The sequence below is a fragment of the Daucus carota genome, chromosome 4 (assembly GCF_001625215.2).
Source record: "Daucus carota subsp. sativus chromosome 4, DH1 v3.0, whole genome shotgun sequence".
NCBI classification, from domain to species: domain Eukaryota; kingdom Viridiplantae; phylum Streptophyta; class Magnoliopsida; order Apiales; family Apiaceae; genus Daucus; species Daucus carota.
The window spans coordinates 37,519,821-37,547,553 of NC_030384.2; the positions used below are offsets into that span (position 1 = coordinate 37,519,821).

At 35.5% G+C, this 27,733-nt stretch overlaps 4 protein-coding genes across 18 annotated transcripts; 3 read left to right on the plus strand and 1 right to left on the minus strand.

Moving 5' to 3' along the window:
• Positions 1 to 1,142: 1,142 nt before the first annotated feature.
• Positions 1,143 to 6,001, plus strand: LOC108215559 (pentatricopeptide repeat-containing protein At1g03540). 15 transcript variants are annotated; one of them, XM_064092410.1, is made up of 8 exons: positions 1,143 to 3,229; positions 3,305 to 3,387; positions 4,203 to 4,467; positions 4,565 to 4,637; positions 4,730 to 4,840; positions 4,935 to 5,017; positions 5,149 to 5,248; positions 5,686 to 6,001. In XM_064092410.1, exon 1 carries the CDS (start codon positions 1,238 to 1,240, stop codon positions 3,116 to 3,118), a length of 1,881 nt encoding a protein of 626 aa, XP_063948480.1. In that variant the 5' UTR covers positions 1,143 to 1,237; the 3' UTR covers positions 3,119 to 3,229; positions 3,305 to 3,387; positions 4,203 to 4,467; positions 4,565 to 4,637; positions 4,730 to 4,840; positions 4,935 to 5,017; positions 5,149 to 5,248; positions 5,686 to 6,001. The 15 variants fall into 15 exon arrangements, with proteins under 15 accessions (XP_063948480.1, XP_063948481.1, XP_063948484.1 ...); XM_064092411.1 differs by having other exon boundaries at positions 1,143 to 3,224; XM_064092414.1 differs by having other exon boundaries at positions 1,143 to 3,119.
• A 1,122-nt stretch (positions 6,002 to 7,123) lies between these two features.
• Positions 7,124 to 16,084, plus strand: LOC108218446 (eukaryotic translation initiation factor 5B). The gene is made up of 12 exons (XM_017391378.2): positions 7,124 to 7,265; positions 7,483 to 10,125; positions 10,219 to 10,326; positions 10,409 to 10,509; positions 10,613 to 10,703; positions 10,787 to 10,897; positions 10,984 to 11,049; positions 12,045 to 12,104; positions 12,456 to 13,013; positions 13,300 to 13,419; positions 14,647 to 14,766; positions 15,542 to 16,084. Exons 2-12 carry the CDS (start codon positions 7,525 to 7,527, stop codon positions 15,605 to 15,607), a joined length of 4,002 nt encoding a protein of 1,333 aa, XP_017246867.1. The 5' UTR covers positions 7,124 to 7,265; positions 7,483 to 7,524; the 3' UTR covers positions 15,608 to 16,084.
• Positions 16,085 to 20,571: 4,487 nt separating this feature from the next.
• On the plus strand, positions 20,572 to 23,858 carry LOC108215730 (transcription factor VIP1). The gene is made up of 4 exons (XM_017388284.2): positions 20,572 to 21,103; positions 21,538 to 21,670; positions 22,872 to 22,956; positions 23,306 to 23,858. The coding sequence occupies exons 1-4, from the start codon at positions 20,616 to 20,618 to the stop codon at positions 23,572 to 23,574; spliced, it is 975 nt and encodes a 324-aa protein (XP_017243773.1). The 5' UTR covers positions 20,572 to 20,615; the 3' UTR covers positions 23,575 to 23,858.
• A 922-nt stretch (positions 23,859 to 24,780) lies between these two features.
• LOC108217938 (serine decarboxylase 1) lies at positions 24,781 to 27,225 on the minus strand. Its single transcript, XM_017390851.2, has 6 exons — positions 27,127 to 27,225; positions 26,776 to 27,041; positions 26,457 to 26,688; positions 26,154 to 26,347; positions 25,944 to 26,080; positions 24,781 to 25,855 (listed from the first exon to the last, which is right to left on the minus strand). Exons 2-6 carry the CDS (start codon positions 27,032 to 27,034, stop codon positions 25,289 to 25,291), a joined length of 1,389 nt encoding a protein of 462 aa, XP_017246340.1. The 5' UTR covers positions 27,035 to 27,041; positions 27,127 to 27,225; the 3' UTR covers positions 24,781 to 25,288.
• Between the last annotated feature and the right edge of the window lie 508 nt (positions 27,226 to 27,733).

A 27,733-nucleotide genomic window follows, 5' to 3' on the forward strand; every position in this document is an offset into this window, starting at 1 on the left:
TAAAGACACAAGGAATAAGGATACACAATTTATCACACCAACTATATTGGCACAACATAAATATAAAAAGATATATTATTAATCGCAAATTAAATTATATATATCGTACTCCCTCCGTTTCAATTTACATGTCCGCCTTCAAAAAAATTTATTTTTTTCGAATTAGTTGTCTACTCCAGCTTTGAGTGCACAATCATATTTTCAAGGTCAATTCTACTTCACATATCTCTTATTAATATTTCCTAGACCAACCTCATTCCACATGTTATGGTCATTTAATACAATAATTCTGTGAACATTCACTTTTCTTAAGCCGTGTGATTTTTTAAAAGTGAATATCTAATTTGAAACGGAGAGAATACGTGTTAGCATGATATGTCACAAAGTTCATATTCAATGACATTTACCTAAAATCTATAGATTAACCTTTTTTAAAATAGCAAATATAAAATGAAAATAATATATACATACACATATAAGTAAAGCAAAGTACAAATATTTTAAATTTAATTTCATCCCAAATACTTGCATATATTTTTGGGTTTTATATCAAACTGACCATTCGTTTCGTCAAATTTTCTCACCTGACCCACCCATTTAATTTCGAACTAATTTAAGCCATTATAAACCAAATATATATCATTTTACCCACATCACTATTCATATTTCTTCACTTAATCATTTATCAAAAATCAACTGTTTGTTTTTTTCCCACAAAATCACTTCGAGTACTTTCATAATCGTCATTAGTATTTATCATAATAATTTGGGAATTTTTAAAACAACATAACTATGTAGTTTAAAAAATATAAAGTTATAAATATATAATTATATGATCACAATAGCTATGTTGTTTGAAAAATTCCCAAATTATTTTGATAAATATTAGAAACAATTATGAAAATACTCGAAGTGGTTTTGTAGTAAAAAAAAAACGGTTGATTTTTAATAAATGATTAAGTTAAGAAATATGAACAACGATGTGGGTAAAACGATATATATTTGGTTTATAATAATTTAAATGAGTCTGAAATTAAATGAGTGGGTCAAAGGGAGAAATTTTGACCAAATGGACGGTGAGTTTGATATAAAACCCGTATATTTTTATCCACATCTCTAAATCATTTTCAATTCAAGACATTTTAAAATAATCTATCCCTTCTTTTTCCCAAACACAAATCGAATAAATAGGTTCTGTAACTGAGTTTTTGTCGCTCAATAACGAAGTTGAGCATTCATGAAGCTATTCTGTATCCATACCCGTCACTACAGCTCTTACATTTCTTTCAATCTCAACCCGGCCAAAACCCCATCAACAGCAACCCCAAGTGTATCTGACCTGCTCTCACTCTGCAAATCAGGTGATCTTTTTGATGCCCTTAAGCTTTTAAACTCGATTGATTCCAGAACTATACTTGTTAAACCACTTGTATATGCTTCTATATTACAAACGTGTACTAAAGTTCAGTCCCTTAAACATGGGTTGCAATTACATTGTCATGTTATTAAATCAGGGCTTGAAACAGATAGGTTTGTTGGGAATAGTTTACTTGCTCTTTACTTTAAACTGGGTTCAAATTTTGATGAAACTAGGAGGGTTTTTGATGGGCTTTATGTTAAAGATGTTGTTACTTGGACCTCGATGATTTCGGGGTATATTAAGGTGGGGAAAGCTAGAAATTCACTTGATTTGTATTGGAGAATGGTGGGGGAGGATGTTGAGCCAAATGGGTTTACTCTGTCTTCTGTGATTAAGGCGTGTTCTGAACTCGGGGAGTTGAATTTAGGTAGAGGGTTTCATGGGGTGGTTTTTAGACGCGGGTTTGATGGGAATAATGTAATTGTCAGTGCGTTGATCGATATGTATGGGAAGAATAAACAGGCAAGTTATGCAATTAGGTTGTTTGGTGAAATGGTTGAACCGGATTGTATTTGCTGTACTTCAGTTATTTCTGCATGCACAAGAAGTGATTTGTATGAAAAGGCTTTAGGGTTTTTTTATATGACCCAAAGAAACTACCCGTTTGTCCCTGATGAGTACACATTCGGGTCTGTTTTGATGGCTTGTGGTAATTTGGGTAGAATAAAGCAAGGTAAAGAAGTACACGCCAAGGTCATTGTAGTCGGAGAGACTAATAATGTGGTTGTTGGGAGTAGTCTTGTAGACATGTACGGGAAATGTGGATCGGTTACCAATTCTCGACTTGTTTTTGATAGGATGACTAGAAACAATGCGGTCACTTTGTCTGCTTTGCTCAATGCTTACTGTCAAAATGGTGATTTTGAAATTGTCATAGAGCTTTTTAGGGAAATGGAGGTTGATCTCTATAGCTTTGGAACTGTTCTTCGTTCTTGTGCTGGGTTGGCAGCTGTAAGACAAGCAAAAGAGGTTCATTGCCAGTATTTGAGGAGGGGTGGTTGGAGAGATATTGTAGTTGAATCAGCTCTTGTTGATGTATATTCGAAATGTGGTTGCATCGATTTTGCGTACAGGATATTTAAGAAAATGGTGTCTAGGAATCTTGTGACTTGGAACTCGATGATTTGTGGCTTGGCTCAAAATGGAAGAGGTATAGAAACACTTAAAGCGTTAAATGAAATGATCGAGGAGGGCACTACACCTGATTACATTACTTTTGTTGGAGTCCTTTTTGCTTGTAGCCATGCAGGTTTAGTTCACAAAGGGCGAAAAAATTTCAACCTAATGACTGAAAAGTATGGTATTAAGGCTGGTGTGGAACATTATAATTGCATGGTCGATCTCCTAGGGCGTGCAGGACAGATAGAAGAGGCAGAAAGCTTGCTAAACAAATCAGATCTAAGTAACGATTCTTCTCTTTGGGCAGCACTTCTCGGTGCTTGCGCCACTAGTAGAAATTCCACAGCCGCTGAACGTATTGCCAAGAAGATGATGGAATTGGAACCAAACAACCATTTGAGCTATGTGCTACTAGCTAATGTTTATAGGGATTCTGGTCGGTGGAGTGATGCTGATAAGATTAGAAAGCTAATGCAAGATCGAGGTGTGAAGAAGATAATGCCTGGGAAGAGTTGGATTGATATTCAGGGAAGCTTGAGTTTGTCTTCTGATAAGGCCTATGTGAAATTCCCTGGATAAGGTTCCATGCAGAAATTCTTGATAAGATACTATAGTTATATTTGCATGGGATAATTGTGTTCTTTAATCATGATAAGTATCATCTCTTGACCAATGGGGAAAGTTGGTAATGTATGGTGAAATTATCATTTTTTATTTCGACATACCTACTTTGTGATAAGAATTTAAGCTTTTGGTTCATTGTAGGCCCTGTGATTGTGCTTCTTGGCATGTCTACTTCATGTTAGGTGTTCAGGAGGTTGTGACAGGCATCTTTGTCGTGCCATGAGGTATAAATGTCATTTGAATTCTAAGTTCATTGATGGTTGGAAAATATATCGTAACGATGATATTGCCATGTAATGTTTTTTGTTGAAGTTTCTCAATGTTTGATCTTTTTTGTTGTGAATCACACTTCAGAAAAAAAAGATTACAGTAATATACAATTAAGATGGAGATCTAATGTTAATAAACATTCAGCCATGAATGTATTTTGGTGGCTGAGAACTTGGAATGTGAGCTTGTTCTAGTTTCAGATGCGATTGATGTTTCTTGGTTGTTCTCTCTTTTAGCTAACGAATGATGCTAGAAAATTTTATTAATTCTTGACTCTTATCTGTTATGCACTATTGTCTTTTAAGAGGATAGATGTTATAGCAAGTACCATGATTGTAGGAGCAAGTTCTGTGGCTTGGATATTCACATTCTTATATGTGTGAGATCTTTCCTTGTTGATACTTCCTAACACATTATGAACACGAAGAGCACTCTTTATAACAGAATAACAGAGTTGATCCTATGCATACTAGATATTGAGAATCTATAGGATGGAAGTAGAATAGATACTATCATCTTTGCCTTCCCCAGACCGTTCTCCCACCTAAACAGCAACAAATCCTTACTATGTATCCGTCAAAAAATATCCCTTCCTTTTCCTAACTGACTGTTTCTTCCCAGAGTTCCGTATGCAATTTATATACTTAGACACCATGACCACCACACGTCTTGACCATTCATGATGCAATAGCCCATCATATATACTTCCAACCTGTCATTCAAAATTTAACCTACTACTGTTTAATTTTTGGCTCTTATTCTCTGTTAGTGCAAGAGAATCTATAGGACCAACTGAGTGCTACAAGTGAGGGTTCCTGTGCATGTCCGAGCCCCGAGGAAGTCAGAGGAACAAACATCAACATATTCTTACCAAGGATTTAGGATCGTGAAAGTGGACTTTTTCTAAAAGGTCGTGATTGACAATTAAGGGGAGCGATATATAATTTATTGAGGTCTGGGATGGTAGACATAACAAACTAGGTCTGATAACATATATGCTCTAAAGGAAGGTTGGGGATATGAGAAATATAAACGTAAGCAACCAAGCATGCTTGTAGTACCCCTATCTTGATAGCTTAATTGTTGTAGTCAGAGTTGTTTTTATCGTTGTAACTGATACTTGTATATCAGTTATGCAGTTGGGTGCCAGTTCATACTCTTTGCAAACATGGAGAGACGTACATATCCTCGAGCTCCTGCAAAAGTACGTGTTTTATGTTTATTTTGTTATAATTTTTCCGCGGCCTAACATGGATAATTTAATAATGTTTTCTTAGTGTTTTTTTAATTGCACAGGTATATGGCATCAAGAATCAACTAAGGCGTTTGTAGAAAGATGAGTGGGAAAAATTAAAGGAAATGGACAGATTTTGAAGATGAAAAGCTAGTTGAAGTTTTAATCAACTTGTGAGTACACGAAATTCCACTCAAATAAATTCTCTAATCAAGACACTAAAAAAGGATTTCACTCTTATGTCTGATATCCATACCAAACTAACAGTCCGGGCCTCCGGGGTTTGGATGGAACTCGGAAGACCATGTTGGTAAGGCACCAAGAGATATCTTGTGTCCTTGCATCTTCAGGTATGTCGGGATGATTCTTAGTTCCTAGCTGCTGGTTGGTGTTATTACTAGTTATTAATGTTATGTATCGTAACAAAGTTTTTGTTTTAAATTTATATGTAGTTAGTAATTTTATGTTTAATGTTATGCAGTGTTTTTGAATCCAATTGCTGTGACTGCATTTTAGTTGAAGAAAAAAGGCTGTACATCATGGCAGCAGTTAGTAATCCTGCAATACTTGACTACAATCTGGTTAGTATGGTCAGCAGTTGAACTGTTGAAGTCGGCTATATCTGTTTTCTCTTCTCTTGTGTGCAAGTGTGGTAGGAGTCCCAACCAAGACAGAGAAGGGAAAACTTGATGATGATAAATACATGTCATGATATTTAATCTAGAATTTATGTTGAATCGAGAAGCTTAGTACATAGTCTTTTGGCTAATCAGATTACAATTGTCGGATTCAATCTCGACGGCTGTCGCAGGAAAATGACTTCAACATTATTTTTGTTATTCTAGTTTGTTGCTACATGTCTGTCCTGCTTTCATCTTTTGCCAGTCTGGTATACTAGCAGCTGGCTCTCTGTATTGGTTAATATTACATGACTGAAGTTTTGAATTGATTTTTCTTACTAATGAAATTAATTATTGGTTACAGATTATGACTTTTCCTTCATGAGTCTGTGTTGCAGGTTCATCCAGAGCAGCTAAATGTCAGAGTACTGCTATGCAATGGTTCTAAGAACTCTCTATTTTCTTTACAGAAGATGGAGCAACCGGGAATCTGGCTAAAAATCTTGTTGATGTTGTAGAACTTAATACGGAAGCTGCTATTTAAATGTCCCTGCAGGAGGACATGCAACCAAGCACACATCGAGACTGAGTCAACAAGCAAGAAAATTAAAGAGAAACATACATTCTTTGTTGGAGGCTGTCTTTGCTTTCAGACAGAATTGCTATTTAATTTGAGGCTTCCACGAAGTTGCTCATTGCATAAGAAGATATGAGCCTATGAGGGATAAAAAGAAGCAATCAATGAAGAACTTTAAAAAATTCTAGAACTTAAAGTATTGCAAAATCTTCAAGTTTCAAAAATAGCATTATACTGTTTTTTTGCTGCACCTGCCTGAGGGAAAGAGTATTGTTTATATCTTTAGTTTTTCTTTTAAACATTTAATTTTAGGCTGTGTTCACTTGGATTGAATGTAATGAAGGGAGAATGAGATGAATTTTGTACTCTAAAATGGTTTTGATCAGAGAAAATGTATATAATTTTCATTACTTCGATCATTCCATTTTTACTATTTAAAGAGAATGTATATAATTTTCATTCTTTCTATCATTTCATTCCTACTATTTTAATTATAATTCTTCAATCATTCCATTTCTACTATTTTAAAGAGAATGTATATAATTTTCATTCCTTCTATCATTCTATTCCTACTATTTTAATTATAATTCTTTGTAAGGCTATAAGTCATATTTGTCAAAAAAAAAAAATGTAATTCTAACCAACATATTTTGGAATGAAACCTCATTTCATTTCTACGTCATGTTTCCTTATCATCGTTCTCACAAGGAATTTAAATACATTAACATTCCATCTAAGTGAACACAGTCTTAATATCAAGTATGAAAATATGCCATCTACTTGCTTATGTTGGATTTTATTTTATTTTTTTGAAAATGAGTATCTGTTAATTTATTTTTAATTTGTAATGTTACACAAAGTACCTTTATATAACTTTCAAAACTGAAAAATTCATATATCATAAATAAATCCCCAGAAGTTATATAAAAGAAGCACATTCTGTTTATTCAATAATTAAACTACTCCTTGGTCAGGTGATTAAGAAAAAGAAAGAGAAAATATCCATTTGATATTAGGGTTTTTATTTTATAAAAATTACCACTCTCTTTGGCTCTTTTAATTTTGGATTTCCTCAAAATTTCTCATAATTCATATTTTAAACTAATTATTAACAAAAACATATTTTCGTCAAAAAAGACAAAAAACAAAAACATATTAGAATTAGAATTTAATTAATGAAGAAAAATATACTGAAATTTGGATAGAGTTAATTTAATTTAATTTAATGTAAAAAAGATTGCAAAGCATATATATATGGGGCGCATCGGAAAAAAACCTAGCACGCACACATTACCGTTCTTCAGTACTTCTTTCTTGGTCGCTGCCCATTCTCAATCTGTAACGCATAAGCCCTAAATTTCACATCCTTTAATCGTTGATTTATTTCTCTCATCTTCTTCGGTTAGTTTCGTTCTTTTTGTTTCCAGATTTTATTTGCAATTTCATCTTCTATTATCTCAATATTTGTTCATATCTCTGTCTAATTAGTTTATTTCATCTGTATGTATTTCATATTATCTGATGTGTACTGATTTGTAACTGTTATGCTTAAAACTTTGTGTGTATGTGGCTAGGTCTGGCTAGTTTGTTTATTTTGTGATTTTGATTTGTTGATTAGGGCTTGGGATTGATTGTTATTTGTCGAAATTACGGAGGACTGATGGGTCGAAAGAAGCCTGTCAGGGGTGAGGAGGATGGACTTGGCGGGGAGGGTAAGTCGAAGAAGAAGTCGGTTAGGATTGATGATGATGAGTATTCTATTGGAATGGAAACGGAGGAGCCGGTGGCTGAGGTGAAGCAGAATGCGCCTGGTGGGAAGGGGAAGAAGAAGAAGTCGAAGAATGCTCGGGGGAAGGGTGTTGATGACGATGACGAGGATGATTATGTTTTGAAAGATGATGGGGATGATGTTGGGAGGAAGGCGAATTCGAAAAAGAGTGGGAGTAATAGTAGTAGTATGTTTAGTAGTTCAGCGTTTGGGTTACTAGGGGAGGATGATGAGGATGAAGATGGTAATGAGCAGGATGGTGATGGTGTTTCTACTGAGGAGGATGTTGGTACGTCGTTGGCGTTTAAGGGGAAGAAGAAATCGTCAAAGTCAAAAAAGAGTAGTGGGTTTAGTGGTTCATCAGCTTTTGATGCACTTGGTGGCGATGAGGATGATGATGGGGATGTTATAGATGATTCTGGGGTTGAGCAAAAATCTGATAATGATGATGAGCCGGTTATTAAGTTGACAGGGAAGAAGAAACCGTCAAAATCAAAGAAGAAAGGCAGTGCTGCTGGCTTTGATATACTTGATGAAGATGAGAATGAGGAAAGTAAGGATGATGATGAAGATGTAGCATCCATTTCCTTCTCTGGTAAGAAGAAGAAATCTTCAAAATCAACAAAGAAGAGTAATAATTCATATCTTGATGAAGACAACGGTGAAGATCTTTCTGTCTCAGAATCTGGTGCTGATGCTGGCACAGTTAATGATGATATTAGTGCTCTTGATGAAGATGCATCTGCTGTAATCTTTTCTGGTAAAAAGAAGTCTTCGAAAAAGAAGGGTAACACGGGCTTTACACAGCTGGAGGCTGAGCAATCTGAGGAAGTTCCCGGTGAAGAAAAGCCTGCTACAGGTGTTAGCGATGGAAGGTCTGATGATAGCAAAAGTAAAGACACTAGTGATAATGTAGTGTTAACGTCGAAAAACAAGAAGAAGAAGAAGAAAGGGGGTAGGACTGCACAGGAAGAAGATGACCTTGATAAGATTCTAGCAGAGCTTGGTGAAGTCCCACCTCCTTCTAAGCCTGATACTGCTCCTCAACAAGAGGAAAAAGCCCCAATTCAAGCTGAACCATCTCTGGCTGTAGATACTTCAGTTGAAAAGGAGGCTGGTGAAGACACTATGGAATCTGCTGCTGCAAAGAAGAAGAAAAAGAAAAAAGAGAAGGAAAAGGAGAAAAAGGCTGCTGTAGCAGCTGCTGGGCCCTCTGTGGAAGAGAAACAGGAAGAAACAAAGAATAAACTAGCAGACAAGAAGAAAGTCCCAAAACATGTCAGGGAGATGCAAGAGAGAGTTGCCAAGCAAAAGGCAGAGGCAGAGCGTAAGCAAAGGGAAGAAGAGGAGAGGTTAAGGAAGGAAGAAGAAGAGAGACTAAGGCAAGAAGAAGCGGAAAGACAAGCAGAAGAGAAAAAAAGATTAAAAAAGGAGAGAGAAAAGGAAAAACTTCAGAAGAAGAAACAAGAAGGCAAGCTCTTAACAGGGAAGCAGAAAGAAGAAGCCCGTCGGCTGGAGGCAATGAGGAACCAAATACTTGCTAATGCTGGAGGTTTGCCTCTCACTACTTCTGACACTGCTAGTACCTCGAAACGGCCCAAGTATCAAACAAAGAAGTCAAAGCAACATTCCCAAGTAAATGGTGCTTCTTCTTCCAAGACTAATGAAATAACAGAAGCAGATGAAAAACAGGAAGTTATGTCTGGTTTTGACTCCACTGAAACTGACAAGGTGGAAGAGACAAACCTAATTGACGCTGAGGAGAAATCTGAAGTTGCTGATGTGGTTGAAGAGGATGGCACAGAGGAAGATGACGAAGAATGGGATGCAAAGAGTTGGGATGACGATAATCTTAAGCTTCTCGGTAAAAGTGCATTTGCTGATGAAGAGGCCGACTTAGAACCCGAAATTGTGGTAAAAAAAGATACAAAAAGTTCACAGACTGCCACTCGTAATGCCAAACCAACAGTACCACCAGAGAAAGTGGTCCCTAATGCTCCAGTCAAATCCCAGGATACTAATAAAAGCTTGCCAATGGGCGATGTTCCAGCCAAAAAGAAACAGAAAGATATAGTTGAGAAGAAAGAAGCACAAAAAGCAGATGGTGAAAATCTCCGGTCCCCAATCTGCTGTATCATGGGTCATGTTGATACTGGAAAGACCAAGCTGCTTGATTGCATCCGAGGCACTAATGTTCAGGAAGGCGAAGCTGGAGGAATTACGCAGCAAATTGGTGCTACATACTTTCCCGCTGAAAACCTACGGGATAGGACCAAAGAACTAAAAGCTGATGCAAAACTAAAAGTTCCAGGCCTGTTGGTTATTGATACCCCTGGACACGAGTCATTTACAAATTTGCGTTCTCGGGGATCTGGATTATGTGATATTGCCATTTTAGTTGTTGACATAATGCATGGATTGGAACCACAGACCATAGAATCACTAAATTTGTTGAGAATGAGGAATACAGAGTTCATTGTTGCCTTGAATAAGGTGAGATACACTGCAGTTTTACATTTAAGCATTTTTCATAATAACTTCTTCGAGAAATACACCTTTTTAACTTCACAATTTCACAATGTGCAGGTGGATAGATTGTATGGGTGGAAAACTTGTCGCAATTCACCTATTGTGAAAGCAATAAAGCAACAGAGTAAAGATGTTTTAAATGAATATAATAGGAGGGCTATTGAGGTCATATATTATCTACTTCCTTTGTAAATATTCATTGGGCAGGCAAGTCTAGTTACACTATTTTTTTTTTTGGCAACTTCAGATTATTACACAGTTTAAGGAGCAAGGACTTAATACTGAGCTGTACTATAAAAACAAAGAAATGGGGGAGACCTTCAGTATTGTACCTACAAGTGCCATCAGGTTTTTGAACTGTACATATATACTTGTGAACCTTGTTATATGTCTGACTTTTAGAATGTGTGGAGTAGCTTTTGTGATGTAATCTGTTTTTGATAAAAAACAGTGGTGAAGGTATCCCCGATCTGCTTTTGCTGCTAGTGCAATGGTCTCAAAAGACTATGGTTGAAAAACTTACATACAGTGATGTAGTGCAGGTAACTTTCTTCGTTCGTTTCTGCTCAGTTCTTAAAAGATTTGAACTGCTCATGTCTGAGATTGTTTTGGATTGTTTTGTCAGTGCACCGTTTTGGAGGTTAAGGTCATTGAAGGTCATGGAACTACAATTGATGTGGTGTTGGTCAATGGTGTCCTTCATGAAGGTGACCAGATTGTTGTCTGCGGTATGCAGGTAATTAACTTATATTGTAGTTGTATGTAGTTAAGTTTTAAAGTCAATGATGGATACCAGGGAACTAAATGTGGATTCTTTTATAGGGACCTATTGTTACGACAATACGAGCTTTATTGACTCCTCATCCAATGAAGGAGCTTCGTGTTAAGGTGAGTTATCTCTTGATTATTTTTTGTATGAGTTTCAGTGACTGTTGTCTTTTCCCTCCTGCTAAGTTTCTCAGTAGTCTTTTAAAAGGCTATTTTTGGATTCTTATGTCATTGATCTGGAAATCAGAAATTCATCGAATTCATCGAAAATGCTTATGTTACTGTTTTGATGATCTCCCTGTTCAATGTTTTGCATGCCTTTCCCGCTGATTAAATGTGATGTCTCTGTCACATGTCATTGTGCCTTTCATGCTGACTACATGTGATGCCTCGGTCACATGTTACTGCGAAATAAAAAAGAGAAGGAAACAGAAATTGATTGGTGAAGAATTCAGCTTCCACTAGAAGGATTTAGTTGTAGTGAAACTGTTAAGCTGAAGTTTGTGCTGTTTCGGTTTTTAAGATCAGTAAAAACTAAATGCTTCATTATAAAGAACAAAAATTGGCTTATATGTTTTACCTCTAATAATAACTTGTGGTTGGGATCTGGGGAAGATCTATATTTTGATTTTTGAATGAAATTATGATGCTAATTGATTTCTGACTGTCCAGGCCCTTTCCTTTTCCACTGTAAAAACTATAATTGTATTAACCTCTTACAAGTTACAAGTACTGCATCAACTTGGTCACATTCTGAGGTTGTAGCACATTTGCTTGCATAGGGTGCAGAGATCGAATTGCAGGACTTTAGACAACCAAAGAGAAGACGGTAGATGAATAGTGAAAATATATAATTTGGTTAATTAAAGTCTTGCAGTTTTTTTTTTAATTTATGAGAAGTCTTACACTTATCTGGCTCCCTAATTGATTGCTGTGGTTTGACATTAGCATAGGAACGTGGTTCACTCACTTTCGGAAATCAGTAGAATAGAGTGTTATACGGAGTAACTAATTAAACTAATTGTCTTAATTATTTTTTTTACTGTCATTTTGAATTGATATGTTTAATTGTGTTATATATAAAATATAAAATGCTTTGCGTTTTCTGATTACAGGGTACTTTCCTTCACCACAAAGAAATCAAGGCTGCCCAGGGTATCAAGATTACTGCACAGGTAGGATTTAGGAAAAATAGCCCCAACCTTTTTGTGCTTAATTTTTATTTATGATTTTTTTCTCTGATGGATTTAGAAGATGTTAGATCAAGTAGGCTGTATAGAGTCTTGTTTTAGTAAGCTTTTTTTTTTCCCGCTTTGTCCTGTTGTGTAAGTGCTCTCTCCAAGGCACTTTTTCTTCTGTTTCATCCGTATTTTATTATTTGTATGTGTACGTGTGTAGTCCTGTCTTGTATACAAGTATCGATGTCTTTTTCGAGAAACAGTAATTATGTTGTTTAGTCAGTTTCATATATGAATTGTCTTTGTGAAGGTCACTGTGAGTTCACTTGTAAATAATATTTTATGCAGGGCCTTGAGCATGCAATTGCCGGCACCGGTCTTTATGTGGTTGGGCCTGATGATGATTTGGAAGTAGTGAAGGAGTCAACCATGGAGGATATGAAGTCGGTGATGAACAGAATTGATAAAACTGGTGAAGGGGTTTATGTTCAAGCGTCTACTCTTGGTTCTTTAGAAGCATTGCTTGAGTTCTTGAAGACCCCTGCAGTGAACATACCTGTGAGTGGTATAGGCATAGGTCCTGTCCACAAGAAGGATGTCATGAAGGCCAGTGTGATGCTTGAGAAGAAGAAAGAGTACGCGACCATCTTAGCATTTGATGTTAAAGTGACACAAGAAGCCCGGGACCTTGCGGAGGAGTATGGTGTGAAAGTATTTATTGCTGATATCATTTATCACTTGTTCGATCAGTTCAAGGCTTACATTGATACTTTTAAGGAAGAAAAGAAGAAGGAAGCTGCTGATGAGGCAGTATTTCCGTGTGTGCTTAAAATTATGCCAAACTGCGTGTTTAACAAGAAGGACCCAATTATTCTAGGTGTTGATGTTCTTGAAGGAATCGCTAAGGTACACGAATTTTTTGTTAATTGTTATAATTATGATAGGATCCTTTTTCTTAGTTACTGTCTAATGAGTATATTGAAGTGTATAAAGGTGTAAAATGAAACATTTTCTCGTGGTTTCTTAAAATGGTGTCAGTGTCACATAAATTAGTGAATTAATGATCGTAGAAATGCAGTTCTACAAAAAATAGATTCATGCCTATGTTAAGTTGCTGTCTTATTTCAATCTCAATATGAAATTCTTTTAGTGGTAAACATGTCTTTAATTCATTTAAACAATATTTGTGCAGGTTGGGACTCCAATATGTATTCCCCAGAAGGATTTTATTGACATTGGTCGGATAGCTTCCATTGAAAACAACCACAAGCCAGTTGATACTGCAAAGAAAGGAAGTAAGGTGGCTATAAAGGTACCAAACCTGGAACCGTGCTCGTGGATCTGATGTTTTCTTGTTTCGGGAAGTTTAATACCTTTAAATATTATAATTATGTTAGTTGACTATTTAGCGCAAGTGCTAGATATTATCATCAGGTTTAAGGGCATAGTCACCTGACAAAAGGGCTTCAGCCTTGAAGTTAAGTGAAATGAGTAGATTAGACCCATTTGTGTTGGTTTCGAGTATAAAATGGTAAGGTGTAACTGTAATAGCTACTTGGGTTAAAAGTAGTATATGTGGGAAGGGAGGGTTTTCTTTTTAAATGCACAGTAGCTCATTTTCCATACAATAATAGGCTTTCAACTAGGGGTAGAAAAGGACAGGGTCTAAAAGTAAGGTTCAAGAATATGATTGCAGTGTGCAATCAAACTATAATAAATAGTTCCTATATCTAGATATGCATGGTAGATGCTGCGTGCTTAAGAGAAATGTATATGTTATTCATCAGTGCAAGCCAAGTAAATTTTTTACTTGGCAGCAAATTAGATGATTTTATACACCCTCTCGCTACATGTATGTACTCTATTGAGTGTATGCAGGCAGGATGCATACATATTCTTAGCTTTGACAGTTGCTGTGGATAAGTTTATTGGTCAAATGTCTTATCCTATCTATACCACTCAGTAGTAAAATTTCTATTTTAATATTGGTGTCTGTTGTCTCAACTCATGAAAGTTTTCTATGTAGACATGTAATGTAAGTATGAGCTTTTGGATAAAACTCATACTGCTTGTTTCAATTGTAACAATATTCGGGGAAAGCAAAAATTAGCTCCTAAGCTTTTCATGACATGCGAGGATGGAAATTACTTATAAGCTACTGTAATAGTTATTGGGGCCGTTTGGGCAAGCTTAAAAAAAGTGAATTCTTGCTTAAAATAAAGAAGTGGATTAGAAGTGAGAAGTAAATAAGTTAATAAAGTGTTTGGAAAAGAAGTAGAAGCTCTGAGAGAGAAGCTAGCATTCTCAGCTTCTTAAAAGTGCTTCTACTTATTTACACAAACGGGTCAAAAAAACAGAAGCCAGAATCAGAAACCACTTCCCTCAAACAAACAAGCCCATTATAATACTGTCTATTTGTTGAGCACTTTCAAACTGTGATCTTGTTTCAATAAGGGAAGAAAATAGAATGTAATGAGAAGAGTAGACTGGCTTAATTTATTAGTTGGAACTCACATGCATTTATTATGTATATTTTTAGATAATTGGAAGCAATCCAGATGAGCAGCAGAAAATGTTTGGTAGACATTTTGAGATTGAAGATGAGCTTGTCAGCCACTTGTCTAGGAAGTCACTTGACATACTGAAAGAAAATTATCGGGTAAGTGAAATATATTTTAAGATTCATTGTTTCCTTTTCGGAAGGTAGTGGGTAGAACAGATAATAATTGATGCATGTGAAGTTGAATTTTCATATTTTCGTGAAAGGATCTATCCAATTTGATTTCTGATGCCAATGAGATCAAGCAGCAGTAATTTATATGAATCATAGATCATAGTGTGAGAGAGAGATGATTACTAGTATTTTTTTCTCCTGCAATTATCAAGGTAAATTAACATTTTAAATAAATACAAGACAATATGTTTTGTATGATTTGAGTTGTATATAATACAGACATACGGTCAGATTCCTGGTATAAGTATGTTTCTTGAATACGTATCAAATACTAACATCTTTTATTTGTTTATGATTATTTACTTAAAGAGAATATGGATACTGTATATAAATGGCCACTGATCGAGTGATATGTTGTTGGGAAGGTATGGAATGTAATGGAACCAGTTTATAGACTTGTATGCACAAAGTACTCATTCCAGCACCCTTTCCATTTTACAGTTATAACATGGAGAATAAATTTTCCAGTTTACAAACGAATTCTCATTTCTTCCTTCCTGGTCTTCACAAATCTTCATCAGAAAAAAATTAAATCTATGTCCTTTAAACCTTCTCCATCCTTGCACCTCTTATATTCATTATATATCTCACTCTGTCCTATCTCCATTTAGTTTCCACCTAAGCAAATAGACTGTGATAGTCATGTGTAAATTGGTATTCAGTTTTTAACATCTTAAATTTCCTATTTGTTAATTTACAGGATGAGCTGTCTAATGAAGAGTGGCGGCTGGTTGTCAAACTGAAACACTTGCTTAAAATCCAGTGACTTATGTTTTTCAAGCTGAAGAATCTGTTGATATCCAGCGACTTCTCCAATTGTGTACTCAGAGCAATTTCTGTTGTTTGATAAACTTGGCGGATAGTGGGTGCAGATATTACTGTAAAGAAAGAGCTTTTTTTGTGGAAAGGAACTCACAGAAGTTATACAACAGATGAACCTGTGACTGTGGGCCTCAGATGTGGCATCAGTTTAAAGCTTTGAAAATTTTATCCGGTGAACAATGTGTAAATCACGGTTGAGTTCGTCTGGAGCTTGTGTTCATCTTTTTGTTGGATGTAAGATGCCTTGGTAAGCTTTCCATTGCAAAGATGACTGCAACTCAATATCATGGCAATAAACGTTGCATCATCATAAGCTTTTCTAAAATTTTGTGAGACGAATTCTGTCAATTTTGTATTAAGCTGTGATAACCTCATCAGACCTCACCAAGAAGAAATGTGATCCCTTATTTCAATTATGCTATGTTGGCTCGATTTCTTGTTTAATGTCAGATTTTTGATCAGCAGCACTTGACGCTTAGACCAAATAAGTACTTGCAAATTGATGGTGTATGGAAATTTAAAATTTGTTTTACAGTTCTTTTAATTGCTTATATTGGTAGGGTGCTGGTCCCTGGCAGTCGAGTGCCAGGGACGCGGTAACATTTTTTTAACCGCTAGACGGGGAAAATGTGTCTAGCAAAAACCGCTAGACGGGGAAAATGTGTCTAGCGCGCTAGACACATTTTCCCCGTCTAGCGCGCTAGACACATTTTCCCCGTCTAGCGGTTAAAAACCGCTAGACGTGTTAAAATTTTGTTATAATCCTGGCCGCTGGATATGCATCCAACGGCCAGAAAACTGTGGGCCAATTAACCAGTCCACAGCCATCGATGGCTGTGGACCAGGACCCATATTGGTAATAGGATGTTTAGAGTACATCACTAGAAAATTACATCGATGTGGACCAGGACCCATATTGGTAATAGGATGTTTAGAGTACATCACTAGAAAATTAGCACAATGAATTGGAGAATTCAATATGTTCGGATTTGTTCTGCATGATCTTTAGTTGTAAGAATATGTTGTGCAAGACATTGGGTGGAATAGGTGGTGAGAAGTAAGACACTGTAGGGAATATAGTGCAAGAATAGAACGTAAGTTAGCCCATCTCTTTCTGGTTCAATTTGATTGTTTGGTGGTTGAATTGTTCAATTTTTTGATTAAAAAAATAAAGTTTTTAACTTTTTATTATCCTACAAAAGAAAATTATATATCAAAATAGGTTGTGTAATTTTTAATGATAATATGTTTTTTAGTTATATGATATGTTTAGATTTTAGTCATATTTTGATCAAACTTGAGTATGAGAAAATAATGAACCGGATATTCTTACTTCTTGGTCAATTTCATGTTTGCCAATTTGAAATAGAGTTTCAAGATTTGTAATAGTGAAAAGGTTTATAATGTCTAGTGTATCATGACAGGTATTGGAAATGTTAAGAAGTTAACTTCATATCATTTCTAAAATAATACTTATCCTATTTAAATGAAGTATTTATTTAATTTATGAAAAAAGTAATTTACCCTCCCTTCCATAAAACCTACAAAAAAAAAAAAAAAAAGCATTTCATAATCTAGTTTTGTATGTAACTACATTTCATTCCGATCCTATTTCCTTTCCTCACTTTCAACCAAACCGTCTAATCTAATTTCATTCTATAACTTTTAACCAAACCGAGCACCAAGTGTGAAAAAATTTTGGCCATCAAATCGGGGTACATCAGAATAGATTCTAATGAAGATTTTCGGAGGACACGACATGATGAGCCCTAAGGAATAAACCATAAAGTGATAATTTTATTCTTTTTACTCATTAAGCAAGCACGATTTGGAAGAATAGATATGGGCAAACCATACACTTATGTATGGTTGAAACAGCCAGAGAATGACCGTTGAGCCACCTATAAGACTGCAAGTAAATACTTTACGAATTTTCATTCTTTGCATTATGATTTGCCAAACAAATTAACCGGTTACCCATAAGTGTTTTCAATCTTTTTCTCCACTTAAATGGATTGCATGTTCTAATTTCACTTAAATGGTTGCAAAGCACGGGACTATCTCATATGCTCATGTTTGTTTTTGTTTTTTGTTTTTTTTTCAGTGTTATGTTTTTACAGGGTATTAAAATACTTATAAAAAGTGAGAAAAGGTAGATGTATTCATATCCTTCTACATTTTACTGATTTATGTATTTTCCGTTTAATCACACTAGCTTATAATCCAGATTAATAATATTTTTCTATTTTATAACATATATATTTGTTTTGTCAAGAAGATATATTTAAATTGAATTATGTTAAATAATTAATACTCCCTCCGTTTCTTTAAGCTTCTCTCGTTTGAAATGTCGGGACTGTTCATAACATGATACAAATGATTAATTTACGCCAAATTTATAAGACCGGATATAATCATGAGTGATTTTGTTGGATTTATATTTATGAGTATTTTAATATGATGAAGTTTTAATATTTAATATTAATATGAAATAAAAGATATTAACGCTAGAAAGTGTGTGTTAGCAAATGTGTCCAAGGCAAATGAGAAAAGTAATAAGAGACGGGGGAGTAGGTCTTTTTCTGTTTATATTTTTATTAAACATGTTAAATAAATTTATAATAAATAAATATGTTAACAATATTATAAATAAATAGAGCTATGATTTAACATGGATGCTTAACTATATTTTACTTAAAGTTAAATATTTGAGATGGTAGTCTCATAAAGTGGCCACTAATTAAAAATTTTAATATTTTAATTTTAATAACACAATATTATTAATATTTCGACTTGACAGTATAAATATTACACTACAAGAATGAATTTATTTAATCGAAAAAGAAGTGTGTTCTGGTTCGTAAATCTCACCATAACTCCTGTCTACTCAAAGTTTGATTTTCTTATATTTTGATACAAATTTCTATATGCCGACGAAAGTAGTAATTACGGTCCTCCACTTAAGCTATCGGATAAATTATGTTTAGTACGGATAATAAAACAATGATTAGGACCTTGAAATCTTAATTTATGTCACTTTTCCTGAGGTTTTCTAATCATTTCCAAAGTACAAAATCACCAAGAACTCTAGACTCATCATAACCAACATATATTAGCTCCTACCTTGGGTTAAAATAAAAGCTCAATGAATAGATGTTTATAATTCATTTTTATTTATGCCATGATCGAAGTTATACATGATTAGTATATTTCCGAAATTCGGAAAATACAATTAAATTGTATAATCGAGTGCATTGTATAAATTCAATTTAAATTAATTCAGATGAATTATTGAGGGACTTTAGATTAAAGAAGCTCTTCTCTAATAGTATCTGAAATCATGTAATTCTTTCAAGATCCAGTGGTATACATGTAAAATGCTTTAAATCATTGTCGTCAATATACTTTTATTAATTTAAAGTTGATTCAAAATTATAAAATCCTTCTAAGCTTAACTAAAATTAAATAAGTGATATTATAAAGGGGTTTTCTCATAAATACACGAGTCCAAAATTTTTTCTGCAAAAACATACGTACTTTTAAAAAGTTGCAAAAATATCAAAATTTTGATATATTTGCAGAAATACTGTATACGACGAGTTGCAATTACATGTAACCGCACTTGCAACCCCTGCAAGCAGGACCGATCAACTGAAGTTGCATCGCACACCGTATTTTTGCAATTATTTTCAAAAGATAACAAAATCACAATTTTTTTTAGAAAAAGTGGTATTTTTGGTAAGTTCCCTATTATATTATAAATAAAAATATAGAGAAAATGCAAGAAATTCTCAATTCAAATCAAACATTCTTTTTATCTAACAATTTAGCCGATAATATAGATTATATTGTTGAAACTATAAATATTTAGCTTGTTAACGGAGGATTTTGGTTAACAAGAATTATATGAGTTTGGGGATTAGGTTTTATGAAAAAAGAGGGGCTGAGCTTGAGAGATTTCTCGATTTGTCTCGTGTATCGGATCTCATATCCCAAAATGCCTGCGTACCTATATTTTTATAGGATCAAGCCCACGCAGTTCTGTTAGGATTGGACCTATCCCGAGAGACTTTAGGGATAAGCTATGTTAAATGCTGATTTAATTGATTTTAATATAATATAATTTTCGAGTTGTGATATCTTTCCGAATTTAAAAGATACCGTTTGGAGATATTTTCTGTGATTGTTGATTCTTTCCTCGTTTCAGAGAGAGGATAATTACTTGTGGCCAAGTAATTAATTAATAATCTGAATTAATAAAAGAATTTGGGAGATTAATAGGAAAATAGCCTATGCCGAAATATGGCATAACATAGCCGATTCAAATCATACATTCTTTTTATCCGACAAAATTTCACATCTATCATCATAATAAAATAATATATATAATACATAACAATTTGAAATAATAATAAAATATTGTTTTTAAAATATAAACAACCATTATATTGAGTACAGTAAGCACACATAGTTCCAAACCTTTTGTGGATTAAGTAAGGGTTTCTCACTCTACCACATTTTATAGTTTCATCAAAAATTATACAAGTAGTTTATGTCATTTTAAACAAATTATTTATTGAATAGTATAAATATGCTTCGACATAACTAATTGTTAGAGAAACATATCTATTACTGTTACGGACTGAGTTGGACTCCACCTAGATGTCACGTTTTTTATTTTGACACTAACATTAGATTTAAGACGGTTCCCGTCAAGTAAAATTAACTTCTGTGTAATAATTCATTCTTACAATGATGTCTGTGACTCTCCCATAAATCGAATCACTAAAATGAGAAATGACATTTACTTAAATAACCAATTCGAAATTTAACCTCGTTTTCAACCGCTTCACACTCCAACACTTGTCCCGTCTCTGCATATAATACACACAAGTCGCAACATAAAATAAAAAGAAAGGTCTAATAATTGTGCAACTCATCTGCCCAAGTAAATGATGGACCCAAAAATGAGAGCAAACCCCATGACGGACTTAGACCAGATGCCTGAAACCCCAACTCGCCGGACCCACCACCGCCGAGCCCAGTCGGAGACCTTCTTCCGTTTCGACGACGACGACCTCCTCTTAGACGACGTCGTTGCGGACTTCGACCTCTCTACTCTCGACCTACCATCCCCAGATGTCAAACAACAGCAGCCGCCCAGTGGGAGTGGGCCCCCCACTTCTCATTTGAGGAGCTTGTCTGTAGATGCTGAGTTTTTTGATGGCCTTTCACTTGCTGATGATGATAAGGGCTCGGGTCACGGGTCGGGTCACGGGTCGGGTGCGACTCGGGGGACTCACAGGCACAGCAATTCAATGGATGGGTCTTCTTCGAGTTTCGATTCGATGATGGTTTTTGATAACAACAGTATTAAGAAGGCTTTGGCGCCGGATAAATTGGCTGAGCTTTCTTTGATTGATCCCAAAAGGGCTAAAAGGTCTTCCACTTTTCTTTATCATAAATACTTTGTGTTTGTGTATATGTTTGACTGACTTTGTTTTTCGTGTTTCGAAATAGTCTAGTTGTAAAATTTGAAGGTCTTGGCCTTTGATTTATTTATGCAGGTGTTTGAATTGGCCTTTATTCAAGTTTATTATTTGTTTTTTGAAATGATTCTGATACTTAAAGTCTTGGGTTGAATTAAATTTTATTAATTGTGTGTGGAAGTTCTTTTAGAGGGAAAGTAATGGTCTTATGCGGCGGTTGATGATAACAAGTGAGGTCTTATGATTGGGTTTTCGGGTGTTTTATGATCATATATTAGTTTATAATGATATGATTACCTTGTGTAGAAGATTTATAAGCTCTGACTTTAGAGATGATTAATTTGATCTGGTCTGCTGGTAATAATCACTCTGTTTGATCATGTAGGATTCTTGCTAATAGGCAATCTGCAGCGCGATCAAAGGAGCGAAAAACTCGCTATACAAGTGAGCTGGAGAGGAAGGTACACACTCTTCGAAATGAAGCAACCACCCTCTCTGCACAGGTTACGTTGTTGCAGGTATAGACTTCGTGCTACTTTTAAGTTTTATGCCGTGGAAGTAGTAGTTCTTTCTTTTGAATTTATGAATTATTCGCTGTGTATGCGGTGATTGGTTGTTCTGGAAAGATTCGTTTTGTGTCTGTATGTAAATGTGGAGATTGGTTGCGTACGTTGTTGCTAAATATATTTACTATTTTGCCTTGCCAACCTCATTTCTCATATTATTTTACGTGGTTGAGAGTTTGCGAGACAAGTTTGATGCTAATCCCAGATACCAGGGAATGATAATTCTTCTTTTTTGTTTTCTCCACATAGTATGTTATGCCCTCCGCAAATTGGAATAATGCTTCATTTATTGACAGTTGACCAGCAACTCATTTACCCTAGTTGTGGATGCCTAAAATGGAATATACAAGGGATTATTGTTAAAGTTATTGCCATCGTAACAAAATATATATCTAATGTTTCCTAATATGGCTTGCTAATTGCTATCAACCAAAGGGCTCCTAGCCTAGCGGTGGCGACTTCAATCATCTCCTTCACAATCATCCCCTTCACGGGAGGATATGGGAGGATGAGGATTTATATCTTGTGAAAGACATGCTGGGTTTGTGAATGTGTTTATTTATGAAAAAAATTACATGCTATTCTTGCCAATTTAGTATGTAACATCCAATTTTTGTATAATAGTTGATCAATATATGTTCTGATTTAAGTTTGGTCCAGCATCTTAATGTATGTGATGAATAATTAAAGCGCTAGATGATTATTGATAACGTAATTTTGTCGACTTGCTAAATTGTTTGATGCTTGCCTTTATTGAGATGATCATTTCTGAGCTAATGTTGTGTTTGGTTGGGATGAAATGAATAAAATTTAAACTATAAAATGGGAAATAGTTTAAAGTTTTCATTGCTTACTCCATTCCAAACCACCTACAGTATAGTTCAAACCCACCATTTTGAGAAGGAATGCCCCATTCTCTGTCATACCCATTTTCTTCCGAAATTCTATCATAAAATCTGCACTCACATTTTTTTCCTAAATCTCCCTATTAACCTCCATTGTTTTCTTTCAAACATCCATTCCATTTCATTCTTCCCAACCAAACACTACACAAGTATTACATAAAATCTTAACTGCTTCTCTGACATATTCGTGAATAAATTTCGGAATGTTAAGAATTGAATTCATGTTTGTGAATTTGATGCAATTGCAGCGAGATACAACTGGGCTGACCATCGAGAACAAGGAACTCAAGCTGAGGCTACAAGCTTTGGAACAACAAGCACATCTTAGAGATGGTATGTGCTGGCTCATACACACACACACACGTGAAATATGTACTTTAAGTTTTTAACGGGAAAATAGTTACTTTTTGAAAAGCTGCCCATCTTTGTTCTTATCTTTTGCACTTTCCTGAAAGGTGAAGTAGCTTTTGTATTCATTCTGTTTCATACTTTCCTAATCCTTCCCCATTTGTGTGAATCACCAAAAGATTATCCAGATTTCATTTGCAACGGCTTTGACTGTATATCAGTGTATGCGTGTTATTTATTTTACTATATAAAATTATATGTACAATTAATATCACACGTGTTGTATCGAAATTGTTCATTTAAGACTACATAATGCGTACTTGTGTGCGTGCAGCCCTAAACGAAAGACTGAGGGAGGAAGTGCAGCGGCTTAAAATGGAAACAGGACAAGGGCCGGCTGTCAACGGGAACAACTTCAACAGAGGTTTACCGCCCCAGTTTGCTTCTCAGACTCAGTTCTCTTCTCGCCCGCAGTCGTACCACTTCGGCAATCACCAGGCACAGCAATTCCAACAGCAGCAGCTTCACATGCCTCACTCAGCAAGTCACAATACCCAAACTCGAAGTGGACAACCACAACCTAGCTTTGCGGACTTCAATTAGAGGGCATTGACTGGTCAAATCTAGTAACTGGGAAGGTGTAACTGATTAAAGGTAGCATCTTGTACATTATATACATGTGTATACATGTTGCAGCTGAAAATTGTGAAGAGTTTCTAGTGGTGATTATATGCACCGTTTCTGCTTTAAGCTGCACCGTTTCTGCTTTAAGCTTTCCCTGTTTTAGACTTAGGTTTCGAAATCATTATATCTTAGATTTTTACAACTATTGTAGTGGATATATGTGTTGTAATATTCTATATTTTAAACGATTTAGACTTCTCTCAGAGTGTCTTTTGTTATACCAATTCGTAATTAGCAGGAGTTGGTCATAGTCACCAGTAACTACTAACCAGCGACAAAACTCCGTGGAACGATATCGTCCCTGGACGATATCATGCAGTTATTGCCTATCATGCAGTTATTACCTTTCTTAGAACGGATTTTCTAGTGGGCACATACTAACCATTTTTTGTTGAGGTGGAGGGCTTTTGGCCAAAACCTCATTAATAATTATGCCCCCCTGCATATGCACAAAAATTATGACCAGTAAAAGCCTTTCACCTCAACAAAAAGTAGTTGTTAGTGTATGTCCATGAGTACACACTAGAAAGACCTTCTTAGAAAGGAGTGGCCGCATACACACTAGAAAGACCTTCTTAGAAAGGAGTGGCCGCATACAATTGTGGTTCAGAAAGTGCCCAACAAATTGCTCCTAATCTGAATCCATATTGGCGTTTCTACCTGGTTGGAGAATCTTGGAAGCAAGGTCTGGGAAAATGGTAATGTACTTGTATAATTGTATTCCTTTTGTTCAAAAGATTCAAAGGAACTTGCACCTAAATGAGTTGAACTATACGACAGTAGCTCATAAAGTATACGAGTTGGGTTTTAAAATAAATTAGCCGGATCCGAGCCATTCAAATATGTCGATATACTGAGCTTCAAATTAGTTGGCTCGTAGGACTTGCGAGTCTGATGATGAGGTTGAGATTCAAATTATATGGTTCGTAAAGAATTTTGTAGGATTTCTTCCTCAATCGTAGACATGTCAATCTATGATGGTCGTGCTATTAACCATAGTTATGATTTTATAATTATTTTATTTGTTTATATTATTTTTATATATATATTTTTCTAAAAGATAGAGAAAATGATAATTTGGAAATGACCAAAAATATGAGAATTTACTATTACATATTATTCGCATATTCGTACCGCAGGAATGCAGGATAGATTTTTACACAGACGTCGAATTGAAACAGAAAAAGCAAAGTACATTGCAACTTCTTCCAGACACATGTTTATTAACCATACAAATTACAACACAGCTACTAACTTTACATACAAATTACAACATAGCTACCAACTTTATTAGAGAATCCGAGCATTCTGCTCCACGAGATATGCGAGCAAAGCTGAAATCTAACACCAAAACGAAAGATCAGCGAACACTATGCTCCATGAGGTATGCGAGCAAAGACATAGCAACTAACTTTATTAGAGAATCCGAGCACTCTGCTCCACGAGATATACGAGCAAAGTTGAAGTCTAACACCAAAACGAAGGATCAGCGAACACTATGCTCCATGAGGTATGCGAGCAAAGTTGAAGTCTAACACCAAAACGAATTTCCTGTAGTTCCACTACAATAATAAACACACTGAAACGAATTTGAAGTCCATTACAACCAAAGCAACAGCGGAATTTCGATAAATTATTTGCAGAGAGCACATTCACAGTTCCCTTTCCCTATATCAGCCGCAAGACAAGGGGGCTGAACCTTCTGGCCTTGATACCAAACAGAGCGTTTTTCAGTCAGCTCCTTGACGAAACTATTCAACTTATCAACCGTGACATTAGGCATCACAACTATATGAGACATATTTCTCAAACAAACAAGATTCCATTGTCGAACAAAGTCCTCGTCTCGGGGCCTTTCAAACACAACCGTGCTACTCAGCTCGTTAAGCATAGCACTGATTCCGGCTTCTTTGAGACGGTCTCTCAAGTAATGAGCATTTTTAAGGCACCTCTGGACCTCGTTGCGGAACCCTTTGTAGCCTTTTTTGTTTAGTGTGTACCAGAGGAAAATTGGGGAGTGGCCATTCCGGCTTCCCATGATTGTGGCATCCCTTGTGGCAATGTAATCCACGTTGCTCGAAAGGGCTTTTATGTGCTTCATCCTCGTGATCTGGACTCCGCAAGGCATAGGACATCCGACAAATTTGTGGCCGGATACACTGAAACTGCCAATGGCCTTTTTGAAACTAACCTTGGGTGCCTGTTGATTAGAAAGATTGATAAGCACATCAAAATGAAAATGTACATATAATTAGTTTGTTGCAAGTAATAAACACGAATCCGCTTACAGAATCGACGAAGGGGATCATGAGCCCAAATAATGCTCCATCACAGTGAATATAAAATTTGTCATCAGATAATCCACATTCTTCAAGAGTCTGTATGACAAGATCAAGATCATCAACAGCCCCTTTAACAGTAGTTCCTGCAGTACAAGGATGACAAATTATTACGATTTGAAAATCAGCAGCCTAGCAGCAAGAGAAAAACAAAAGTACCTATGTTAACATTGACGATAGCTGGTCTGCCTTGGTTAGCAAGTAGTTGAGACTTGAAATCGGCACAATCAATCTGGCCAGTTAATAGAGTACGAACCTTGACACAGTCCATCCTGTACATTCGAGCTGCTCTGAAGACAGAGTAATGTGAATCTTCTGATGCATACAGAATTCCATTGGGAAACACTTCTCGTCTGCACAATCATAAAAAATTAGTCATACAACGAAAATCCTTCAAACACCTTGTTAGTAAAACTGTAAATATCAAAGTGCTAACTAAAAGTTAATCTATAAAGTACTTACCCAACCAGGATTCCATGAAGGTTTCCTTCTGTACCGCAATTGGTAACGTATCCCCAGTATTCATCCCTCTCAATTTCCCATAATCGAGCAAACCAATCCAGAACACCGATCTCAAACTGCCTCGAATGGACACCGTAAGTGCTATCCATGAAGGGATCACCCAAGTTATTGATGGAAAAATGCTGGAACTGCCCAAGCGCACCATAATCGTACTCATGGTTAACTGGATAACCTATATAATTAAAATTTTCCAACAAAGTTAAAAAAAAAAAAAAAAATCATAGGCCAAACTTAATGCATGCACACACACAACAATCACCTAGCTGGTTGCTAGTAATCTGGACAAGACTCTTCTGGTATTGAGCTAGGACTTGAGTCATATACGCATCCTTTTCTCCGGTGATCTCATCGTCGACATCTGGCTCCGTGATCGGTAGACACCTGAGATGCGCATTCTTGTTCACCTTCACAATCTCTTTCTTGCTGGTTGGATTGAGTTCCTCACCTACCTCCTTCATATCAGTGTTCCATTCCACTGACAATATTGTTGTCGATTCAAGCCCAATGCTTCCTACCATATTATTACTGTATAATAGAAAAACAGTTAAGTAAGCAAAATGTTACATATGCATGTATGAAATATGTCAATGTTATTATGATATGAATGCACCTTTTCTCCAACAAAGCACGAGATATAGAGGGAATTTAGGGATAGGTTAGAAGACTTGAATTATTTCAGACTGCATGATCATGTAAACAACATTTGTTCTGCTACTTATAGGCACTTTTTTATATTGTTCTTTTTAAATCCACTATACATCCTTGCCTGACCAAAAAAAAATAAAATCCACTATCCTTGATATTTTAATTTTAAAACAGACATCGTCAAAATTAAAATAAAAAAGCATGTGGCAAAATATAAAAAATAAAGCTGCTGCACCTCAACCTACCATGACAACCTAGAATATTCAGACGGCCTAATATCCAGGGCTTTGTCCGATATAACAAAAGAGGAAGATTCGTCTAAAAGATTAATATTATTATGATTTTTTAAGATTAATTTTAAGATATATGATGCATTTCATAATTGATTTCTTCCAGAAGTATCTTAAAATTTGCTGTTAATTATAGCATATCCGATTGGGATGATCACTTTTCAATCAATTAAGACTCATGTGTGTCATATTATAAATTAAAATTTGTCAACTCTAGTGTAAACAGGTTAGCACTCTATGACGCCATTACACACACATATGATAAATTTTATAAATATGTTT